Source organism: Nyctibius grandis, chromosome 5 (genome assembly GCF_013368605.1).
Source record: "Nyctibius grandis isolate bNycGra1 chromosome 5, bNycGra1.pri, whole genome shotgun sequence".
Taxonomy (NCBI): domain Eukaryota; kingdom Metazoa; phylum Chordata; class Aves; order Nyctibiiformes; family Nyctibiidae; genus Nyctibius; species Nyctibius grandis.
In genome coordinates, this window is record NC_090662.1 from 14,172,397 (window position 1) to 14,194,914 (window position 22,518).

The following is a 22,518-nucleotide window of genomic DNA, read 5'->3' on the forward strand; positions in this document are numbered from 1 at the left end:
TGATGTCACGTCTCCTAAAATTTCAGTATTTTTAAGCATTAACAATTTTAGTGAGATTTCATGACAATATTTTAAATGATTGTTTCAATAAACATGAAGGAATGAAAACTCAGAGGCAGTCAATCAAACTTCTCCACAAGAAGTCTAGTGAATCCAAAATACTAGCTAAATGGAGAGAAACAGCAGCACTAGCATGATGAAAATTTGCATATTGCCAATTATGACTCTTTCTGTAACCAATCAAGTTTCCAGAGGAGATAACTGGTGTCAAAAGATAGCACCAGAGTTGGCCATAACCTGATGCGAGATCTACAGAATACATTTTAGGCTCCTTACAACAAATCAAAAATGGGATGAAGCTCAAATCAACTAAAAAAATATTCCTGTCCTCCACTAGCATGACTTCCAATTAACAGACTCCTAAAATCCAACATAGGAGAAAAAAGGTTTGAGGAAAATAAGTCTATTCAATAAGAAACCAAGAGGTTTTGACAATGTACAGAAAAGAAGCAATGGAAAAGAACATACCTCCAGAGGATAGTGTTTCTTATAATGGTGAGATTTCCTGTTTCGAAGTGTACAATCACTAGAAGTGCGTTCTGCATTGCGACGTAAAGAATATCCAGTTTCAGGCCCTTCCTCACTAGAAACTTCATCTGATAAATTCGTCACAGTCCTGTGAGTATCCTAGTGCAAGAAATATAGTATTAGTAAAACATACACTCGTACTTACTAGGTCTTGTTCTCGACTACTGAAATCTAATTTCTTTCTGCAACATTATTATCTATGCTAAGTCAAATCAGATATTAATCACAGAATCATAGAACGTTAAGGGTTGGAAGGGACCTTTGGAGATGCATTAATTAATGCATTTCTGATTGTCAAAATTAAGTGTTACAGCAAGAACGATAAAACAGAAATTGTAACATCAAAATAAACATTTCTCAGATGATGAAGGGCTAGTTCATATTATACTAAAGAACAATTCTGACATTCTTATTTTAAATGTGATTTTGTCTAAACCGAACCTACTAAGAAAGGCTTAGAGGCAATATATTCAGATGATTTTGAAAAAAAAACCAAACAAAACAAAACAAATGCAAACAAAAAAAAAACCCACCACCAAAATTGTGATAGCAGCCACTATAACACTGTATTATCAACACACACAGCAGACACTATAACACTGAATTATCAACACATACAGTACAAAGTTAACATTTACCTCTTCTTCCAACGATAAAGTGATACAGATTGTACACAGAATACTCAGATCATTGATTTATTCCACTTTCCATTTCCCTGATTTTAAACTAAAGCAGCCCTTACAGTAACACAGAAAAAAGGGCAGCAAAGCATCACTCAGCTGTCAAAAACTTTTTTATATCTTCTCATTTATTATGAGATCACCAGATAGGACCCTGTAAAGTTTCTTTTGGAATCTTCCTGTCATCAATGAAATACTAGCAGGACAAAAATAGTGAAGCTACTCTCTATGAATATAACAAATCGCTTTCAACCCCTGCAACTCAGACATCATTCTCTCTTCCATGATGAGCTCTGTTTTCTGAGATGCTTCAAGGTCAGGCCATTTCACTTTTTTAACAGCTGAGTTGCACAGAGAAAGAGGGACAGGCAGAACAGTCTGCAGTGTCTTATCTACTACCTTTTGCAGTCGCACCGAAATGTATTGATTTGTCTTTGGAGGAAGAGATGAGGAGGAGGAGAGAAGAGAGAAGCCCATTCTAGACTCTGCCAACTTCTCTTTAATGTGTGTACTCACCAAGCAAGTAGTTAAACATAGACAACATCTCATTCATTCTATCAAAGAAACTTAAAACTCTTCAAAATTGCTTTTTCTTAAAAATCCTTGATTTGTTGAATTTCATCAAGAATGCAAAATGCTTGGAACTGATAAAGACAACTGAACCTCAGTTGCTATCACTGCTAAGAAAGCACCTCCTGCACAGCAAGAGTGAAGTGTTTGCCCTGAGATGAACCTTCATCACCTTCATTCTGACTTAGTCATACGGATCTTTAAGGGGTTGTTAAAATAACTTGGCTATGAAATTCACAAAGAATGCCTTTCCTTTATAAAAATGTGTACTTGTAGATTTCCAGTAGAATAACCTTTCCCTCTGATATTATCATGGAAGAACCCTTGCTATGATTGATCATTGATGGTAAATCCTAGTGACACAGAGTAAAGTATATTATATATATATATATATATATATAGTAATGGCAGTCAATATACGTTCAAATGCCAATAATAAGACAGTCAGGAAAAATGTTTTGGAAAAGCTATTCCATAGAACAATAAGATGAAAATAGGATATCCAGGAGAGAATCAGAACCAGCCAAATTAAAAGTTCTGCTTTCTTCCACGACCACTTCTTATGCTTCCATCTCATCCCTATTCCTCACTCCTGCCTACTTCATTGATAGGGAAATCGTGCTTTCCTCATCGTCTACAGAGATCTATCAAAAAAAAAAAAAAAAAAAGAAAAGAAAAGAAAGGAAAAGGAAGATGATTTACAGTCAAATGCTCAGAATGACCTCAAAATTACAAATTGTCAGTAATCCAAAATTTGATCCATTTTAGTATAGAGACAGACCTGTGCCCAGAGTATCAAAGAGGAAAGAAAAGGTAGAGTGTGTTTAGCTGATCTGGAAAAACCCACAGATAAAAGCTAGCACACAAATTTGTGTATTGAAATACAGAATGGTAAAGAATGTTTAGATGTCAGTAAGGATCCTCCTATGAGAAAAAGGAAAAGCTAGAAATATAAGGATGAAATAAGAAGACTTAACATAATGTTTGGCTCCAGGACCCTAAGCATAATTTCATTTTAAAAACATTTTTAAGGATAAAGTAGATAAGAAGGCACCAAAAGCATCATAAAAATACACCTCACATATCATTTGACAAATTAATAATCCTGCTTTGAAAGCAAAGAAGAACACTTACTTTGTGATGACTGTGATTGTTGAAGGCATCCCTCACTGCTGCAGTGCACCACCCTGACTCTTCTGGCTTAATCACCTCACATCGACGTTCATGGGCCTGCATACATTCTTCACTGCTTTTACCTGTCTTTTTCCCATCAAGGGACACGTAGCCATTATCAGTCTCAGTGGATTTATCTATTGAGCTTTTTGCTTTCTTAGATCTATATTTGAAACAAATAGATGTATTAATGATTCTCTCAATTTTTTTTCCCACTCTAAATCCCACTTATCCCTCTCAACCTATGTTTTAGCTTCACTAAGATGACCACAAACTAATAATATTAACATTTGATGCAATATTTGTAAATATTTCATCTTCTAAATAATACCCATTATCCTTTCCTAAAGTTACTACAAAAGAAACTGTCAGTGTCTGAAAGAAAACAGTATCATTAGCTAGTAAAAGAACAGAAAAGGAAACCTGTGTTTTAAAACTAAAACTTCACAGCAACTTTGGCAATAGAAGAACCACAAGCCCTAAATGTAAATAAGAAACTTCTCTATGATATCTTAACCAAAAAAAAAAAAAAGAGGTATGGCAAAAGTTTCTTTAAGTGTTATTAATTCACTGCAAGTATGCCATTTCCTGAAGCTGCAAACAAACACGCTGTTCAGTACTCTGTACACAGATACTTTTTGTTGTTGCTGTTTTAAATACACTCTGCTTATTGACTACGCTACTAAACAGAAGGTAATTTACCCTTTTCCATACTATCCAGTAACACCCCACGTAACATATTTCGATACATCTTACAAACACACTAATTAAGCCTGTTTTCAAATCACAAATTAAGTTTATGAATTATGCTTCAGTATTATTATTCTTAAGACTACTAATATTGATGAATAGTCTTCCATAACATTCTCTAGACGTCAAGGCCCTTATCTAGTCAATAGATGTAGCAGCAAGAATATCTAATGTCAGAAAAAGGCTTTCTCAAAGCAAACATTCGGATGATTACACTTCCCAATTAGAAAGTGCAGTCGATGAAGGAATGAAAAGGAATAGCAGCTTGCTACCTTACCAACAGAGACTAAGTCTTCGCTTAAGCTTCTGTATTCTCAAAGTAACTGACATGGAAAAAATCAGAAAAGCAATTAATATCTTGTATATATTAGATTTTGTTTGTTAGATTCCCAGAACACTTGTGAAAAAATAAAAGTGTTATAAATCAAGTTTCCAGATTTTTTTATTTTTATTAAAAGTAGAACACTGGACATAGGTCATAAAACTATGAAGAATCTGTTCAATTGATCTTGTGCTCCTAGGAGGGAATATGCATTGCCTTTCTCTTTAAGGAGTGAGGCATTCTGTGAGAGCTTGGATTACACAGCAGATTAAGTTCCTCTTAATATGTACATCAAACGAATCGGGAGAATTAGGATAGTCGCCTCACATTCCTCCCAAGATAAGGTTTTCCACATAAACAGAGGAGACCTGAACACAAAAAAATGGCTAGGGAGAGCTGGATAAAAGGGAAAAATCCAAAAAGGAACAATTCATCTGCTGGAATGCAGACAAAATAATGAAGAGAAGAGACAACGTTACTAAAGTGTTTCATCCTCCTTTCCTATCTTTAACCTCATTCCACTTTCCCTCACCCCTTCCTAAACAAAAGCTAACAGAATTTATATCTATATTTCTTTTTAAAAAACAAAAGTAATTGCTGCTCCACTTCTCTTGTTGAAAGCTCTTGTATGAAGCTATAGAACTCACCCTACTATTCCCTGACCTATTCCCAAAATTCTTATCAACTTAATTTCTAAATGAGTACAAAACCAGCAAAAACACGTTCTGTAGTTATTATATATTTGCATGGATTAATTTTTATTATAAGCTTACAAAGGTAAAGAGACAGCAAGATGCTTCAGCATGTGTTTTTGTGGTGGAAAAGCCGTTAGTAAGCCTCCAGTTTGCAGATTTCCAATGTACTAGCGCACACACAGAGTTTTCATTTTCCAGGTCCATTAAGAAGATCATCTAAAACATTATTGAGGCTTTGGACAACAAGGTCAAACTATCAACAGTAAACATGTTAGAATTTTATTTCTGTCCTGTTCCATAATGTCATTGTTTAACTAAGTTAATGAAGATAAGACAACTGAAGAAAGAGAAAGCTTAGCTTATTATTTAATGGAAAAGTTTGCTGTTGCCACTCTCCATCATCTTTGCTAAGTCGTGGGCAACGGGAGAGGTGCCTGAGGACTGGAGGAAAGCGAATGTCGCTCCAGTCTTCAAAAAGGGCAAGAAGGAGGACCCGGGTAACTATAGACCGGTCAGCCTCACCTCCATCCCTGGAAAGGTGATGGAGCAACTTGTTCTTGGTGCTGTCTCTAGGCACATCAAGGATAGGAGGATCATTAGGGGCAGTCAACATGGCTTCACCAAGGGGAAGTCATGCTTAACCAACTTGATAGCCTTTTATGAGGACATAACCCGGTGGATAGATGATGGTAAAGCTGTGGATGTGGTCTATCTTGATTTCAGTAAAGCATTTGACACAGTCTCCCACAGCATCCTCGCAGCTAAACTGAGGAAGTGTGGTCTGGATGATCGGGTAGTGAGGTGGATTGTGAACTGGCTGAAGGAAAGAAGCCAGAGAGTGGTGGTCAATGGGACAGAGTCCAGTTGGAGGCCTGTGTCTAGGGAGTCCCTCAAGGGTCGGTACTGGGACCAGTTCTATTCAATATATTCATTAATGACTTGGATGAGGGATTAGAGTGCGCTGTCAGCAAGTTCGCTGATGACACAAAACTGGGAGGAGTGGCTGACACAACGGAAGGCTGCGCAGCCATTCAGAGAGACCTGGACAGGCTGGAGAGTTGGGTGGGGAGAAATTTAATGAAATATAACAAGGGCAAGTGTAGAGTCCTGCATCTGGGCAAGAACAACCCCATGTACCAGTACAAGTTGGGGACAGACCTGTTGGAGACCAGCGTAGGGGAAAGGGACCTGGGGGTCCTAGTGGACAGCAGGATGACCATGAGCCAGCAATGTGCCCTTGTGGCCAAGAAGGCCAATGGCATCCTGGGGTGTATTAGAAGGGGTGTGGTTAGCAGGTCAAGAGAGGTTCTCCTCCACCTCTACTCTGCCCTGGTGAGGCCGCATCTGGAATATTGTGTCCAGTTCTGGGCCCCTCAGTTCAAGAAGGACAGGGAACTGCTAGAGAGAGTCCAGCGCAGAGCCAACAAGATGATTAAGGGGGTGGAACATCTCCCTTCTGAGGAGAGGCTGAGCGAGCTGGGTCTCTTTAGCTTAGAGAAGAGGAGACTGAGGGGGGACCTCATGAATGTTTATAAATATGTAAAGGGCAAGTGTCATGAGGATGGAGCCAGGCTCTTCTCAGTGACATCCCTTGACAGGACAGGGGGCAATGGGTGCAAGCTGGAACACAGGAGGTTCCACATAAATATGAGGAAAAACTTCTTTACGGTGAGGGTAACTGAACACTGGAACAGGCTGCCCAGAGAGGTTGTGGAGTCTCCTTCTCTGGAGACATTCAAAACCCGCCTGGATGCGTTCCTGTGTGATATGGTCTAGGCAATCCTGCTCCGTCAGGGGGATTGGACTAGATGATCTTTCGAGGTCCCTTCCAATCCCTAACATTCTGTGATTCTGTGATTCTGTTCGACTTCCAGAATAAGGCAAGTATCAGCCTTTCAGTGGCAACTCATTGTAAAATAATAAGTCTCGGTAAGCTCAGTTGTGAGCACTAAGGAAGTAGGCTAATATTAAGTTATCTGCACTAAGCAGAGAGGCCAATTTTTAATGCATTAAATATACTTTTGGCACTTTTAAAAAATTTCTTTTTCGCAGTGCAAAAGGGAATGGAGTTCTCACCACGTACATACATGCACACATCCAGTCAGAGAGACTTACTCCACACGTTACTAAGCTGTACGAGTTGGAGTAACAGGACAACTCTTCCAAGTTTGATTTGAGAAGTTTTTATACATTTCACATGAAACTTGAAAGCTACTAGGAAGAAATAGCCTCAGAAGAATAAGAATAGATAAGAGAAAAAAAGAACATATATATGTATGCATAATTTGTTCAGATAGGATTTCACTACTCAAGCAATGTTTAAGTGCTAAAAATTGCAAGATAAATATTAGTCTGATATCAACTAAGGCTCATTTTGGAAAAGCAGGTAACTTGACTGAAGTCTTTCACTTGTTTCTAATGTGGAAACCAAAGTTATTTTCCGTAAGAATCCCTAAATTTAAGTGTAAGCCTCAAGTCAGAAAAGCATAAATTTGGGCTTAAAGTTAGGCTTTCATGCACTATGCTGTGTTAAAAAAAACAATAACAAACATGAACAATACTTCCCTAGCTGATAGAAACGTATAGTTTCCTAGAATTACTACATATATACATGATTAATCAACTTTTAAAATTTTATGCTATAAGTATTTAAGAGCAAGACAGGACAACTCCATGAATAAACCCAAGGTCTTAAAAAGCTTGAACATATGCAAAAGCTATGTCAAGAATGACTTTCAGTCTTATTCGTGAATTAGCTAGAGAAAAATATTAAGGAAGATTTAAATCAAGTTTCTGGAAGACTAGATTTTCACTGTCAAGTATTCTATTCCCATATATTTTCATTGGGGCTGGTCAAAAAAACTGTCCCCCCGTTCATGCTGCAAAACTTTTGAAGAAGTTACAACTGTAAGATTTCCTTAATTGAAGTAAGGACACACACAGAGAGCTAAGTCCCAAATCAGTACTACACTCTGAATAAATTACCTAATTTGGATATTGCCCTCCTTTCCAGTGAAACTAATAATTAGTATTTTCTAAATTGCCCCTGTGCTGGATTAACATTTAGAATTATATTTCATTAGTCAGACTGAGTTCTGCCATTCAAAAGGGTATTTGTTGAATACACAGTTCCAGATTACCAACAACCTGCGTGTAGGTAAATGGTTTAGGTACACAGGGTCCTGCCCTAAAGCAAATAACATAATTTCTGAGGTTAATTTTGAAAACATGTATTTAAGACCTACATTTAAAACTCCAGAAAATGGTATCTCAAAGCTTAGCATATGTGAAAAACTGCTGTAAATAAACAGTAATGAGACATTCTAATGTGCTTATCTGAAGAGCTTCAAGATATATCTTAAGAAACAGGACAGATGTCACTGTACAGTTCCTTGCACTGCTGTTTCATAAGATTTTCTTCAGCTACATCACCAACTAAAGCAGCCAATGCTCTCCACACTGTGCTCCTGCTTACTCATTCCCAGCCCCACTCTGCCACCCCACTGTGATGACAGAACTGTTTGCATTACCACAGAAAAAATATGAAGAAACTGATCTGCGTGATCTCCTGGGAAAAAAGGTTATTTTTCAGCTGGATGAGTTTCTGATATGGTTTGTATGGCTCCAGACATACAAAAAACTGTGCCTCTGCAATTGAAAAGGCAACAAATGACTAAGGGCTACTTACAGCATTCTCAGCCATTCTGTGCTCTTTATCCTTTGAAGATACTATATATACTAAGTAGTCATCATTGAGGCTTAAAATCTATATATATATACACACTACCTCTCATTAAATGGTTTTAACAAGTCCTTAGAATAAGTCCCACACAGCCCTTCTCAGCTGAAAACACTCTGAGCCCAATACGAGGGAAGGTAAGGAAAAAAATGAATCTTCCAACACTCCTCCTCTTGTTGCAGATCAGTATCTTCTATGAATGGAAAACATTCAAAGTTTACAAGATTACACTCCAAACATACCAGAAAGTAATGCCTACAGACCCAAACAACAGCAGTGGTGTCTGTTACTATGACTCCTAGTTTGTCAAAGATAGCTTAATCTACCCAGGAAAAAGTCAAATGAAGTTTCCTCTCACAATATTTTTAAACATTTTTAAAACTTCTCCAGAGTTTCAACTAGATACTCCCAGAACGTAACATAACATAAGCTTTACCGGTGGTTAAGAGCACATATCACAAGTATGACAGACATGTTAGTGTTGCCATATTTAAGATGCAGCATGCCCAACAAAACATCAATGTAATAACTTGCAGTATCCCTTTTCTCAATTTCATACTATTTTATGAGCATATTTTCTCTTCTTAATAAATGCCAATACACAGAGCTCACAATGCTGTGTGTATAGAGTATCTTGAACACAGACTGCTACAGAATGTCTTTTTAAAAAACTTTTTAATTGCCCAGAGCACTGCACTAGCACATCGAGCACTTACAAAACAGCTCTGGAATGTAACAGGGTTAGATGTTTCTTCCAATAATTATAAAATGTATCTTCGATGTTTATTTATAAACTAAACGCTGTGCCTATCTGAATCCTGAAGGCTTTTCCTTCAGAACAAGTGTGTGATTTGATGGCAGTGACAGAGTTCTATAAGCATTCTCTCAGAGTAATAAGCAGTTAATGTAATAAAGTAAAATTAAAGAGTCAAATTTTCTCATTGGATTAAAATTAAGAAACTGAGTTGGTTCGTTTCTGACAGCCCACACAGAGTCCTCCCACATCAAAATATAATTTAACTAAAAGTTGATTCAATATCTTTTCAAAATTAGTGCATCAGCATTTGCAAAAGTCAAGAAACAACACATCAGTACATGTTCAAATACTGAAATGAGTTTACCATTAAGAACAAAAACTAGATCAACAAAAGTTTAATCATTACATCAATGTTCATTTACTTAGAAAAGGGATAGTGCATCTCTAACACATAGGTAGCCTTGAATAAATACAAACCCTGATAAAAAGAAAGCAGCATGCCAGATATCTCTGAAGACAGCGCCAATACTGCAAGAGGTGCTTGTACCGTAGCTCTGCACTGTTCCCTCCTGTGTGTTATCTGTGGTACTAGAGCCATCTCCTTCCCTATGTACTTCCAAATGTGCTGCTTTCCTTAATTTCCTTCATCAGAAGAGATTAAAATTGGAAGGTAGCTTCGTAAGTGCAATCTACTCGTTCTATAACGTGTTCAGCAGTTTAAGCATGCAAAACCAAGCAAGATTTCAAAATACTTTGCTAAAGCTTTACAATTCAATAAACTCCATTTACTAAAACTAAGCATAAATGCTTATTCATCATCATAACACTTAAACCCCAAATACATTTCATCTCATCATCAGAGGCTTAGACCTGCAAAATTCTCTACTGCAGGTTTTTGCATTTTAATAGGACAATTCACTGTAGCAAACCATACTCAGTGAAGTGCTGGAACACTTAAGTTCTCTGCTTCCGAGAGCATCTCCTTTAATGTGTGTTTCCCACACAGATCATTAGTCAGTATTGCACAGAGTTCTAAAACTAAACTTGCAGTAACATAAATACTGTCGCTCCACCACTATTCATATACAAACTGTTTTGAGGCAAAATGTCAGATTCAATGCATTAAAATTCAAATAAAACAATGCATAAATCAGTCCATCTGTAAAGAGCACCAGTTAAGCACCCATTTTAAAGTTTCAGATAACAGAGCACCAATTTCTCATCTCTTGCAAAGCAGAGACTCTAAACCCCTACATTTTTTCATGCACGTTCTTTAGAACAGTTTAACAATCCTACGTGATAAGTACTTTAACGTAGACTATACCTTCTTCTTTTACCCCCTGTGCTGGGAGATGGCTTAGGAGTTCGTGTTGAAACAATCTGACAATGCACAGTTCCAAGTAGCAACATTAGCCATATTGGCCCAATTACTTCAGTCAGAGGTATATTATGTGGGCTTTGGGCTGTATAGAATAACACTACAGCAGCAACTGGAAAAGAAGGGAAATGAAGTTGAGTTCAATATTTGAAATGTCTGAAATGGCCAACTCGTTATATGGCTTTTGTTAAAAAGAGAAACAGTCCGATGTAATCCTTTACCTGCATTTTAAACCAACTCATGTAATTCTGAGAGAAAGGAATTATAATTGCAATGAAATAGGCAGTAATAGAGATTTAAACAGTTGCCTACTGTCTTAATATCCACCTCGTCTTTTACACTTGTGATATTATAGCTATTGCTCAAAAAAAGGCAGCAGAATGAAGTACGGGGGGTGGGAGAAAGCATTTGGAAAGTTACATCTATCATGAAACAACTTTAAATTAAGGTGAAACTTCAGTAGGAGACAAAAACAAGAAGTAAATGTCATTCTTAAAGATGTGCAAATAAATATAATTCTGTATCACCTATAATGACACAGCACAATCCAACTAGTTAGGTGAGCACAGGAGTCGTCAAACCAGGAGCAGGTTGTCCAGACAGGCTGAAGTCTCTCCATCCTTGGAGATATTCAAACCCTGACTGGACACGGCCCTGAGCAACCTCTTCTAGCTGACCCTGCTTCAAGCAGGGGTTCGGACTAGCCGATCTCCAGAGGCCCCAGCCAACCTCACCTGTGATTCTGTGGAACCATGTCTATTTCAATGCTGTAAGGACCAACAGACATGAGACTAGAAACTCTTTATATTCTCTAGCAGAATGCATTTTAAACTCCATAATCCAGTCAAAGGACAAAATTGCCCATATGGATAGACAGACATGCATAAGTGCAACCCTGTATACATTTCATATACACTTGTGTGTATATTTTCTAGTAATGAGGAAAGATCAAAGACAAACCATGTAAACTATAAGGTAGTCCAGATGAAGTAACCAGGACTCCAACTAGCACTTGTGATTGGAAAAGGGGCAGCTTCCAATTCCACAGGTAACTGTTAATTTTGTAACCCTGTAACTACCTTTTCATACGTAGCCAACACGCATGCAGCTCTTCTTGCTCCTGTACCCAGAGCCCAAACACTTCTGTAACTCAGAAATGTCTTTACAGGCTTCAGGTCAACCTGAACACATTCAAAAGGCACGGGGCAGACAGAAGAGGGAAGTCCTCTCTCTTCTCTGCTTATTGTATGCTCTTGTTGCTCTGCCTCTATGGCTTGAGGTGCTGTGTTCTGTAACACAGCTGAGAGAAGCCATCAAGAAAAAAACCCAGAAACTCCAAGAAACAATTCAGACACAGAACAGGGGAATAATTCTCTGTGCCTAACATCTGTGCATCCCATGAGAACTTGGTTTTGTTCTTGTACCACTGAGAAGTGAAAGTCCCACAACTTAGACCTACTCCTAGTACAAGAAATACATGGTTCAACAGCTTTCACCAGCTCTACACTAAAACTAACTGAAAAAAACACAGCCACATGCAAATTTATGTGCCACATTCAAACACTTAAAATACATCACATGAAGCCACGCCTAACACAGCAGATACCTGGATGCGATGTTTCCCACTAAAAAGATATTAGACATGTTTTTCATGAAATAATCTTTAGCAAGGTAACCAGCACTAGAAACATGACAAATGTACAAAACAATGGAATTATTTTTGATTGTAGTAATCTATTTCTAATTTCCCATCAGTCTTTTTCCTAAATTAAAGCACAGAAGTCTTACATGGAACACATAGGGTACCTTTTATTACTATACATGGACTAAGTTCTTGGCGTATGAGGTTTCTCAGAAAGACAGTATGCATCAATCGGAAGCCCAATTTATTAAAAAATAAACAAAAAAGGTACAGATAGTAAAATGCACAGGTAATATTAGCTCTTTCTAAATGAGCTTATCTGAGTTTCTCACGCATACAATTAGCTTCATAAGGTATAAAGCGTAAACAAGTAGCCATTTTGATTCCTACTGTACAATTTGGACAAACATACACTTCTGAGAGCACAGAGCTCCGCAGATCCATGTGAAACGATTTGCAGGAGTAGGCACAAAATAATTTCAAACTTCACTACAAGATTTCTTCTGCTACTGAAAAAAAATTTAGCAAAGCACAGTGATCTAGAAGATATCATCTTCCAGAAGATACAAATCTGTAGATTACAGATTCCAACCATGAAGCTTCACACAGATTTAAGAAAATGTTACCAATCTCCTGATCTTTTCAGTAGGATGGGAGGGAAATCCAAGAACTTCTTTCAGCACAGTGTGTCAACATGTTGTAGTTCAGATTATCCTAGAATTGCTCCTACCAACAGCTAGGTCTTGGAACAGAATTTCTCACACCACTTTTAATTATTTCTTCACTTATTTATAGTATTTGGACTCATACTTTTCTAAATTACAATGTTTTATTTTGTGAAACAGACACAAATGAAATTATATCATATAGAGCAAAAAGCTGTATCAAAGAAAGCAACTGTACATTTCAAAGACCAACAGCATTTATTTTCATAGTGTTTAAAGTTTTGAAATATTTGTATTACCAAGTTTAAAAACACATACATACATATGTATCACTATTAAAATTTCTTGTTTCATACTTAAGAAATACACAACAGAGATACATACTATAATTTCACACATTTTCCTATTAGAATATAGAAACATTTTTAAAGGAAAAATGAGGTAATGCTATAAACTAAATTGAAAAGGAGTCAGAAGAAGAAGGTTTTACTTCTACCTTAGTTCATCAGCCTGTTCCATGACCTTGGACAGAAAACATTCCTCTGTAGTTCTCTTATCACACATTTTGCTAATCATACTTCATACTGAAGGAAACCAATGCAAATAAAATCTGGAGTTTAAATCTACAGCCAAGGCAAAAACTCTTTTCTGTAGACTTAAATAAATGCTAGCAAGTATCCTGCTACAGCTAATAAATTTCAAAGCAATAATTCTAAGTAATGCAGTTCATAAATGTATAGAAAATACTTCATAATTAAATAAAATCATTTAACTAAACATATATAAACAAAATAAAGTCAGAGCATTTTACAACTGTGCCAGTGAGAATCTCTCGTGATGATAGAAAGTCCGAGCTACAACACGAAATTCAGATTCAGGGCAGAAATATGGCCACTGGAATTTGAAGTGTTTTGTTGTTAAGTTTTCATAATAGATTCTTGATGTTTTGGTGCTGCCTTACCAATTTAGTACGAAGTGAATAACTGAGCACACCTTTTGAGTAAAACACAAGCAAAACTTATATAGAAGTGCTAGAAGGAGAGGCTTGAGGTGGGTTGTTTTAAACAGTTTCCAATAAAAAATTTTGCCAATTTAATTTCACTTATGTGTACATGGTAAATATTTCAATTTATTTCAAAAACCATCAAAAACTCTGCAGTTAATTCAGCACAACTTAAATGACAAGTGTTTCATATAATTGGGATTATAATGTAATATGGAATACTATTCATTTTTTTCCAGTATTTGTTAATTCACAGCCTCAGAAATATCACAAACACTTTGTCACATTACAGACTACATGGATCAGGGAAATTATGCATTCTAATCGTAACTTTAGTAAATCATAGATCCCAAGAAATCTGAGGGGAAAAAAAGTTAATTACAAGATATCTCTGTAATTACTGTCCTAAAAAACTTGCTTGCACTCAGAATCTGCATTGTCTTATTATTTTGCTGCTTTTAGAGTCTTATGAAGGTTCCACAAATTAAGTGTGGGTATATTTTTTAAATAAATTTAAGAACGGGAATGTAAAAAACTACTATAATAGTGTTTCTCAGAACAAGCTATGAACATGGTAACAAATGAACTATAACTTATGTATTTTACTACCTATACTACTATAAATGAGATTAAAATTATTATATGGGATCACTTACCATAGTATACACAATGCTAACGTACACAACAATACTTCTTAAGCACCTATCTCAGAAATGGGGATAAGGAGAAGTTTTGATACAGAACCATATGAATATTTGTCAATATTTCAAGTTTTGGGGCACTGGCCCCGTGAGATTCATTCTAGAGCTGCTAACATCATCACACAATAGGCAGTCATTTTTTTTTTAAACTCCATTTCTTGTTTTAAATACAATTTCCAAACAATAAAGTGATTCACAACTGCAAGGACAGATGGCAAAATTGAAAAAGTAATATCGTATTTTAATTGGATTCCAGTGGGAAACTTATCAGTCATTTAGCTTCTCAGGGTACTTAAATTGCTCCCAACTTTCAGTAACCTTCTGTTCCATTTCTGTTGTACATGCTTCTGATACACTGACTCACTACATTACTTTCTTCCCTTTCTAGTTTTCCTTTTAGATATTACATATAATTAAGAGAAGCACAAAGTCAGATTACTAGAACTCGAGACTGAGCATCCCGAAAGCTGTGAATTGCCTTCTGTTTCTTAACAGTTGCCCAAAAGTCCTTCTATAATCTAGGAAACATAAAATTAAGATGCATAGTCTCCCCATTGCAATGGAAAAAATAGCAGATGCACATAGGACAATAAGCCCCTCATTTGCCAGTCATTCAGGAGCACGGCTGAGGTCTGACTAAAGCATAAGCTAGAAGTTCACTGCCTCTGATGTGACAAAATAACACATGGAAGGACAACTGGAAACTGGTCAAACAGATCACCCTACCAGGCTGCACAAGCTGCACACACCTTGGCAGGTTTGGTCTTGCTTGTTTCTTGGTCAGAGCTCTTGATCTGCTCAAGTACCAGAAAGACCAAAAGCCCAAGACAAAATACACTGGCTAAGCCAAAGGTTTCTTTGATATTGCTCAGTCTTGAACTAAATTAGATAGTCCTGTAAACCTAAATTATATATAGTGATGACGAACTTACATGTGTGCTAAATGCTGAAGAAAGCCTATGAGGAAATTATTCAGTTTTCAGTATGCCCCCTTTAAATATGTAAAAGAAATGTTAACCAAAAGACACATGCTTGGGACTGTGTCATTCCAATATTTCAGAAAATATTTTCTGAAATATTGGAATGAACCTTAACAGCATAGAGTGAACCAAGTCACATACAGCAGCTTCCATATGGTTAAAATAAGGCATTCACTTGAAGCTGATCCTGTAATCCAACTCTACCTTGAAGAAGGTAAAGAACAAGCAGCCAGAAAAAGATGACCTTTGATGTCACTTGTAGCCACCACCTGTAGAAGAACGGAAAGAAAACAACTCTCACGATTCCTTTGCGAGTCAGAGATGTCCAAGGACTTTCAGGTTTTGCTTTAGCAAAAGCAGATCCTGTCAAAAAAAAGAAAAGAAATTTCGATAAATTTCATTGTTATGGCTAATAATAACTTTAGTTATTCGACAGCAGAGTAGTTAAGATAGTTATTTAAAGGAGCAATTATTAAACATAATTATTTGAATAAATCTCGTACTTCCACCATTTCACTATCTCCTCAATCCAAAATTTGCGTAAATTGTTGGTGCCCTCTTGACTGACATTATCAGGAACTTCTACAAACACCTAGATTTTGGAATGTGTGAATAACAAAACATTGCCATTTCTTACTATGTCAAAATTGTTTTAAAATAAATTATTAATAATTATTCTGCTTCACTGAGGTATCAGAAACTCAATATGAAGCAACAGGGAGTCACATGAAAACTCCACATGCCCGTGCAGGCACAGCAGAGCCCCTTCCTAACACAGCAGAGGGATCTAAAACATCAACATCTGGAAATTGCTCCAGCCATGCCATTCAGGAAAATGGAATAAGGTTGAGAAGTACAGAGGAGTATCTGTCCAGCTGAGGACTAGCCCCAGGAGCAGGGAAGCCACCTAAAGTATAATTTGTCTTTTTCTCTCCTTCTACATCTTTTTGCATCTCACTCATTCAAATGTCCTTTCTCTCTCATATCCCTCCATTTCTTTTTCCTCCTGCAAATTCCCACTTCTCTGGCAGCTAGAAAACTGTGTAACATTTACTTAATGGGGGTGTGACTTAAATTATGCCAAGGTTACTGCTTGGAAAGTGCAACTACCACGTGCTGCTACACCATCTCCACCTTGTTTACAAGAACTGGCATTAGTGAGCTCTGTGCTGGCACAGGTAAAACACTGCCGGTACTGGAACTACTTTAATGCCAACGTAGACATCCATGCAGAGCAGTCATTTATATGCTATTCATGTGTATCACTATATTGAAGTGGTCTGCTGCTGTTCCTTAATTCCTACAAACATTTAGTTTTCAGTTCTGTTTCTTTAAAGTTCAAAAGTTATTTGATTTTGTTTTTCTCTCACATTCCCATTTTTAAAAAGTTATATTGTAAGGTGATGTGATAAAAGCTCGTCTGCACACCCGCAGAGGAGCCCAAAGAGACAATGGCAGGAGGGGGAGCCCACATAATAGCCTGCCAGGGTTCTTCTAGACCCACCACTGGAGCCATCAGCCCACCAAAGGCCCATCTGAATTCAAAGAGCATTACCTGGAATGGATTCAGGAGACTGAGCTGGCTGCTGGGCTCATGAAAAAAAATGCTAAATAACATTTTCTCTAGCCTTCACAAGACATGAAGGAAATTAAAGACAAAAATAAATTAAGACTAAATAAAGACTTTTGAAAAGTCTCGTATCATCTGACCTTCTGTTGCTGTTTTATTATTTCAAACAGGCAAGAAATATTCAAGGCCTAGACAATTTTTGCTCTCCAGAAATTTCACCATAACCTTTCCTCTAGATGTCAGAAGATTTGGAAGAAGTGTGAATGCATGGCAACAGGAGATTTCTGAACGAATAACTCCAAAACTTTGATCCGTGACAATACACGTGTTTCTTTTTTTTTTTTCAAAATCTAAATCTATACAACAAAATTTAAATCACGTTTTTAAGCCTTCAGTTTAATCTGGAGGTCATCTTTTCACAATATTTCTTATCTGCCTTCTTTAGAAAGGAGTTACGTAGGGTTGGCTGGTTTTTGGTTTTATTTTTTAACACTTACTAATATGCTCTTGTTACAAGACACAGGATGGCAGTTATTGTTATATTGAGAAATTCAGCTTTTTTTAGCTCAGGACCTACCTCTTACAAGATCAACATCTATGAGGTCTGGTTTCACATGTCCTGTTTTCTTTGGTTTGTTTCTCAAACCCTGAAATAGGCAAAGACTATCAAAATAGATTCATGCAGATGACAGACATTCCGAAAGAAAAAATACCCATGTGGTCAGTAATTGTATTTAACCTACACTGCTATTGAAAATTCAGACAAATATGTCAACTTCCTAGATTGAAAGTACTATAAAATAAACCTTCCAAGGAACAAGGCACAAGAAATGCCTTTTATACACTTTACAATCTGAACAAAACCCAACCAATTACTGACCCATTAGTTAATTTTTCAAACACAGTTAAGCACTGAGCACTCATCTCCCACGGCTCGGGATTACGCAGACAGCATATGCACACACTTGCAAGAATTAGTAATACATTTGTATTAGGTTTTCAGAACTTTTGCAACAAATTACTTTCCTGAATCTCTTTTCTCCTTAGATGTCTAGTTAAACTTCACAAAATTCTTACGTTGCGACTCCTTAATTCCAAAACCAGATAGAAAATCACGCTGTAACACGAGAGCCACTAATCACCAAGTTCCACCGTCAGAAATCCAAATTCTAGAAAAGTATTGAATTTTTCCTAATAGTGAATATAGATTAGCCTATTAAAAATACGAAAAAAAACCCCACATGACAGGAAAGCAGCAGGGAAAATAGCAAGCTTATTCTGTCTTTTAGAAACAGCATCTTCCCTCGCTGAAGGGCCAAACTATCTTGCAAAACTTTCAAGTTTGTTTTTAATGCTAAAATGTGATGCTGTGCTCTCAAGCCTCAGAGACAGCTGTGAGTTCATTCTGATCCCTTTTGATTACACTCTTGGTCACACTGGTCTATAACAATTCCACAGAGTGCAATTCATATAGAGTAAAAAAATAATACTTCAAAAAATATTTTGGGTACAAATGGAACTATGATGGAAGTGGTTTAACTGTTCTCATTCAAAAAGCTGTTAAATTCACTGGTGAACTGTAGATTTCCACCATTGTCATATTTCATCCATGTGTAAAAACATTTATTATTTAAATGCAAACATTAAATTCAGATGAAAGCATAAAACCGAAATTATCAATGAAAGATCAGTGAAATCTGGCAATGTTAATCTTCATAAGAACAATATCAAGCAAATTGTTCAAATAGGTAGAGTGCAGCTCAAAATATTTATCATATCTAAATTCAATTGGATTTATTTTTCATGCTGAAATAAAAATTAAAAAAAAAAAATCAAACTGTTTACAAGGAACTAGATATATAGTCATCACCTGATGTGTCTGTTAGAAAAATAAGAGTTTGCCTGAAACAAGACAAAATTATTACATAGAACTGAAACACGGATAGGACAAAATGTGCTCTGAGGATGACAAATACAGAAAACTGTTTGTATTATAGACTTAAGCACTGCAAAGAGCTTAACGTGCACGATTTTTACAGAACAGCAGTCTTAAAACTGCAGTAATTTTATGTGGAATGAGAAAGCGAGCCCATAATTAGATTTGGAAATTATTATAATTCTAGAACCAGCTACAGATTCTTGTGAAATCTTGCATAAGTGAACCACTCTCTTTCATAAACAGATCTAAAGCTTAAAAAAAAAAATGGTGAATGACATACTAATTTTCAAATGTATTACTGTTTATGGGCCACAAGATTTTTCTTGAAAGTCTAAACAAAGATGTATGTGCCTCTTCGAAGAAATAACCTGCCGGAAACACATCCACAATCCTCGCAAAAATTTACCACTGTGGCTAAAATATTGTTTTCATTTTAAAGAAAGAATTCTGCAAAAATATAAGTCAACAGTGTAACTTGATGCATCTTTCACAGGAAAAGAAGTGGTGACACATTCTTTAAAAATCCCATTGGTCAATTCTCAAATGCTTTCAGTGTCCATGGACTACACTGAATTGGTTCTTCTACTTTTTGCCACAGGCAGTGAAAGAATTCTATTTCTTAAGATTCAATTTCTCCACTCTCTTAATGCATCACAAATATCTGCAACATATGTGGAAACCAGCAGTGTTTGAAACTAAGGTTAATTAAAAAAAAAATATTCATAGTGTTTCATACTGTTCAGGCCCATCCGGTTAGTTCATATAACTTCTATTCAGCCCCAAACACATTTCAGCTAACTAATAGCAAAAATAAAGTTTAAATGAAAATGCTTAAAAATATTTGCTATTATTGTAAAAATTCTTTTGCACTAATTTTAAAAATAATCTTAATAGATTCTGTTAGGTTCTAACTAAACTATAAATTTATAGTATCAGAAACAGATTTTCTACTAAAACATAGTAATATTTTAGATTTTTAGTCAAGTTCATTTGTAAGCAGTACTGTAGTAGCTTTGAGACTAAAGCGCTAACGTGCAATACCTGAATTAGCAGTCTGTTCCAGTGTCACCGTTATTACACTAAACTCAGTCAACACAAGCTCATACAGATACCATTATTAATTTGTTAGTTACTGGACTCCTGAGCCAAACGAGACGCATTTCGAATAAGCACAAGGCATTATTTTAATAATACAAGAACTTCTGTCATAACGGCGATTGGTTTTCACGGTCGTGGGCAGCACCCTGAAAACAAGTAACGCGCTAGGGTCTGCGTTTGAAATTAGTTGTAGGGATCGTCAGGCCCGTTTCGGAAAGCTCCCTCTGCACACCGCAGACAAACGGCCCTGACCCGGCCGCGCCGGCCGCTGCACGCAGCAGCTCAGCCCGAGCCCGCTCCCTCTAACCTCCACCGCCCGGCTCTCCCCAGCCGCCGCTGGCAGGGCACGGCACGGCACGGCACGGCACGGCACGGCACGCGCCAGGGCAGGCGGCCGGCAGGCCGGGTCGCTGCTGGGGGGAGGCGGCTCCCGGGGCGGCCGGGGAGGCGGCGCGGGCCGGGCCGGGCCGTGCCGCTGGCGGGGCTCGCTGCGCGGCCAGCGAGAGGGGGGATTTACAGCGTGTCAAAGATTCAGGCACCGGGTTTAGAAGCACTTCTAAAAATACCGGCAGCTCCGACTGAAAAGTTAATTTGCAGATTTTTGTACAGAAATCGGGGCACTCTGTCCTTCAGGTCAGCCACAGTGTCCGTGCAATGCAAACGAGCCCCCCCCGGCACATTGTGTTCAGCTGTTTTAAGTACGGAGGAGGGGAAAAAAAACCCACCCCCAGAGGGAATCCGAATCAATGTACATTTTGCCAATGTTAAGAATTAGCAATGCCTTGAAACTCATGCAGTAATAGCGTACTTCTTGTGTGCAGTATTCGAAGTAAAAAAAAAAAAAGTTAATTGCAAGAAAATGTTAATTAAATCTAACATCATGGCACATGACACTAATACACAATCCGTAAAACTATCACATATAGGATTGATTTCTTTTTCTCCAAAAGAGTTCAGCAATGTGGCAGACACTGATGGCACTGTTAGTTAAACCAAAATGCAGAGAACGCTGTTAAGCTGCTTGTTCAGAGAAACAAAGCCTGAAGTACTCACCAGTCTAATAAACTGTACAAAACAATGACAGCATCATAAAGGAGGAAAAGTAAACTGCAGGGATAAGGTAACTAACTGAAAGTAAAGAGAGCTCAGATAACTGACATTAGAATACATCACGAAGAAAAGTGAAAGACAGATGTACTAAAACAACTAAGCCCTGGCTTAAGATAACTGAAAAGAAAAAAATGTACTGACATAGGGAACACGCAGCACTTTCAATGCTGCAAAGTTATTAATTATGTAAAATAAATAGAGCATAATATTACATTTGGTTACACTCCAGAAGTCTGGTTTTACTTTACCAGTATTAAATACCACCATATACATTGTAAATCACATCAGCGTACACAACTACAGACAGCACTGCTGATAACTGGCCAAAAACACAATGTTAAAATGCTATATTCTTACCTTTATTTCTCTTTGCTCTACTGATTTTTCCCATATTTGTTGATCATATGCCCCAATCTAAAAAAAAAAAAAAAAACACACAAAAAATCTACATTAGGTTTTAAAAGACATTGATCAAACAAAATCAATCTTCAATAAGACAAGAACAAAGACAGCAGCTTATTTCCTTGGGGAGACTTATTTACGAAGAAATCTTTATCTTCTCCCTTCCATCTTGGCTGGACTGGATCTTGCTAACCTGTAAATGAGTTGCGATGGAGGCAAGAGGCAAGCAGATAGCCTCGCCTCCTCGCAGGACTTGTGCAAGTCAGAGGACGGGGAACAGCAACACCCACACAGGCTTTCAGTTAACTTTAGAGAAAATACCATGCACATCTAGTCGAACTCATACCTTCAATTAATGTATTATTTTTTAAACCATCTCCCTCTGTATTTCCCATTTCATTCTACCCACTTTTACAGCTACATTGACTTTTTAAGGTTGCACGGCAACAAAATACATGGTCAGGCTGGTAATCAACTACATTACAGGCCAGGGAAAACTCAATATCAGGAAACAGCACTTTTCCCACTGAAGCACTGACAAAAAAATGTTTCAAGTAGACCTTATTGCAGTCTACAACTACCTGAAGGGAGGTTGTAGCGGAGTGGGAGTTGGCCTCTTCTCCCGGGCAACTAGCGATAGGACAAGAGGACACAGCCTCAAGCTTCGCCAGGGGAGATTCAGGTTGGACGTTAGGAAGAATTTCTTTTCTGAAAGGGTTATGAGACATTGGAATGGGCTGCCCAGGGAGGTGGTGG

General features: G+C 37.3%; 1 protein-coding gene across 7 annotated transcripts in view; it reads right to left on the reverse strand.

Annotated features, from left to right (window-relative positions):
- PHTF2 (putative homeodomain transcription factor 2) overlaps positions 1-22,518 on the reverse strand; it is a 76,824-nt gene that overhangs the window by 23,410 nt on the left and 30,896 nt on the right. For 5 of the 7 annotated variants that reach the window (XM_068400408.1, XM_068400411.1, XM_068400409.1 and 2 more), the window contains 8 exons: positions 21,718-21,774; positions 21,304-21,315; positions 17,791-17,860; positions 15,848-16,006; positions 10,599-10,764; positions 9,752-9,916; positions 2,973-3,174; positions 529-687 (listed from right to left, as the gene is read on the reverse strand). In XM_068400408.1, coding sequence (XP_068256509.1) covers positions 529-687; positions 2,973-3,174; positions 9,752-9,916; positions 10,599-10,764; positions 15,848-16,006; positions 17,791-17,860; positions 21,304-21,315; positions 21,718-21,774 — 990 coding nt within the window. The remainder of the gene's footprint in view (positions 1-528; positions 688-2,972; positions 3,175-9,751; positions 9,917-10,598; positions 10,765-15,847; positions 16,007-17,790; positions 17,861-21,303; positions 21,316-21,717; positions 21,775-22,518) is intronic. The other 2 variants (XM_068400413.1, XM_068400414.1) reach the window with 2 other exon arrangements.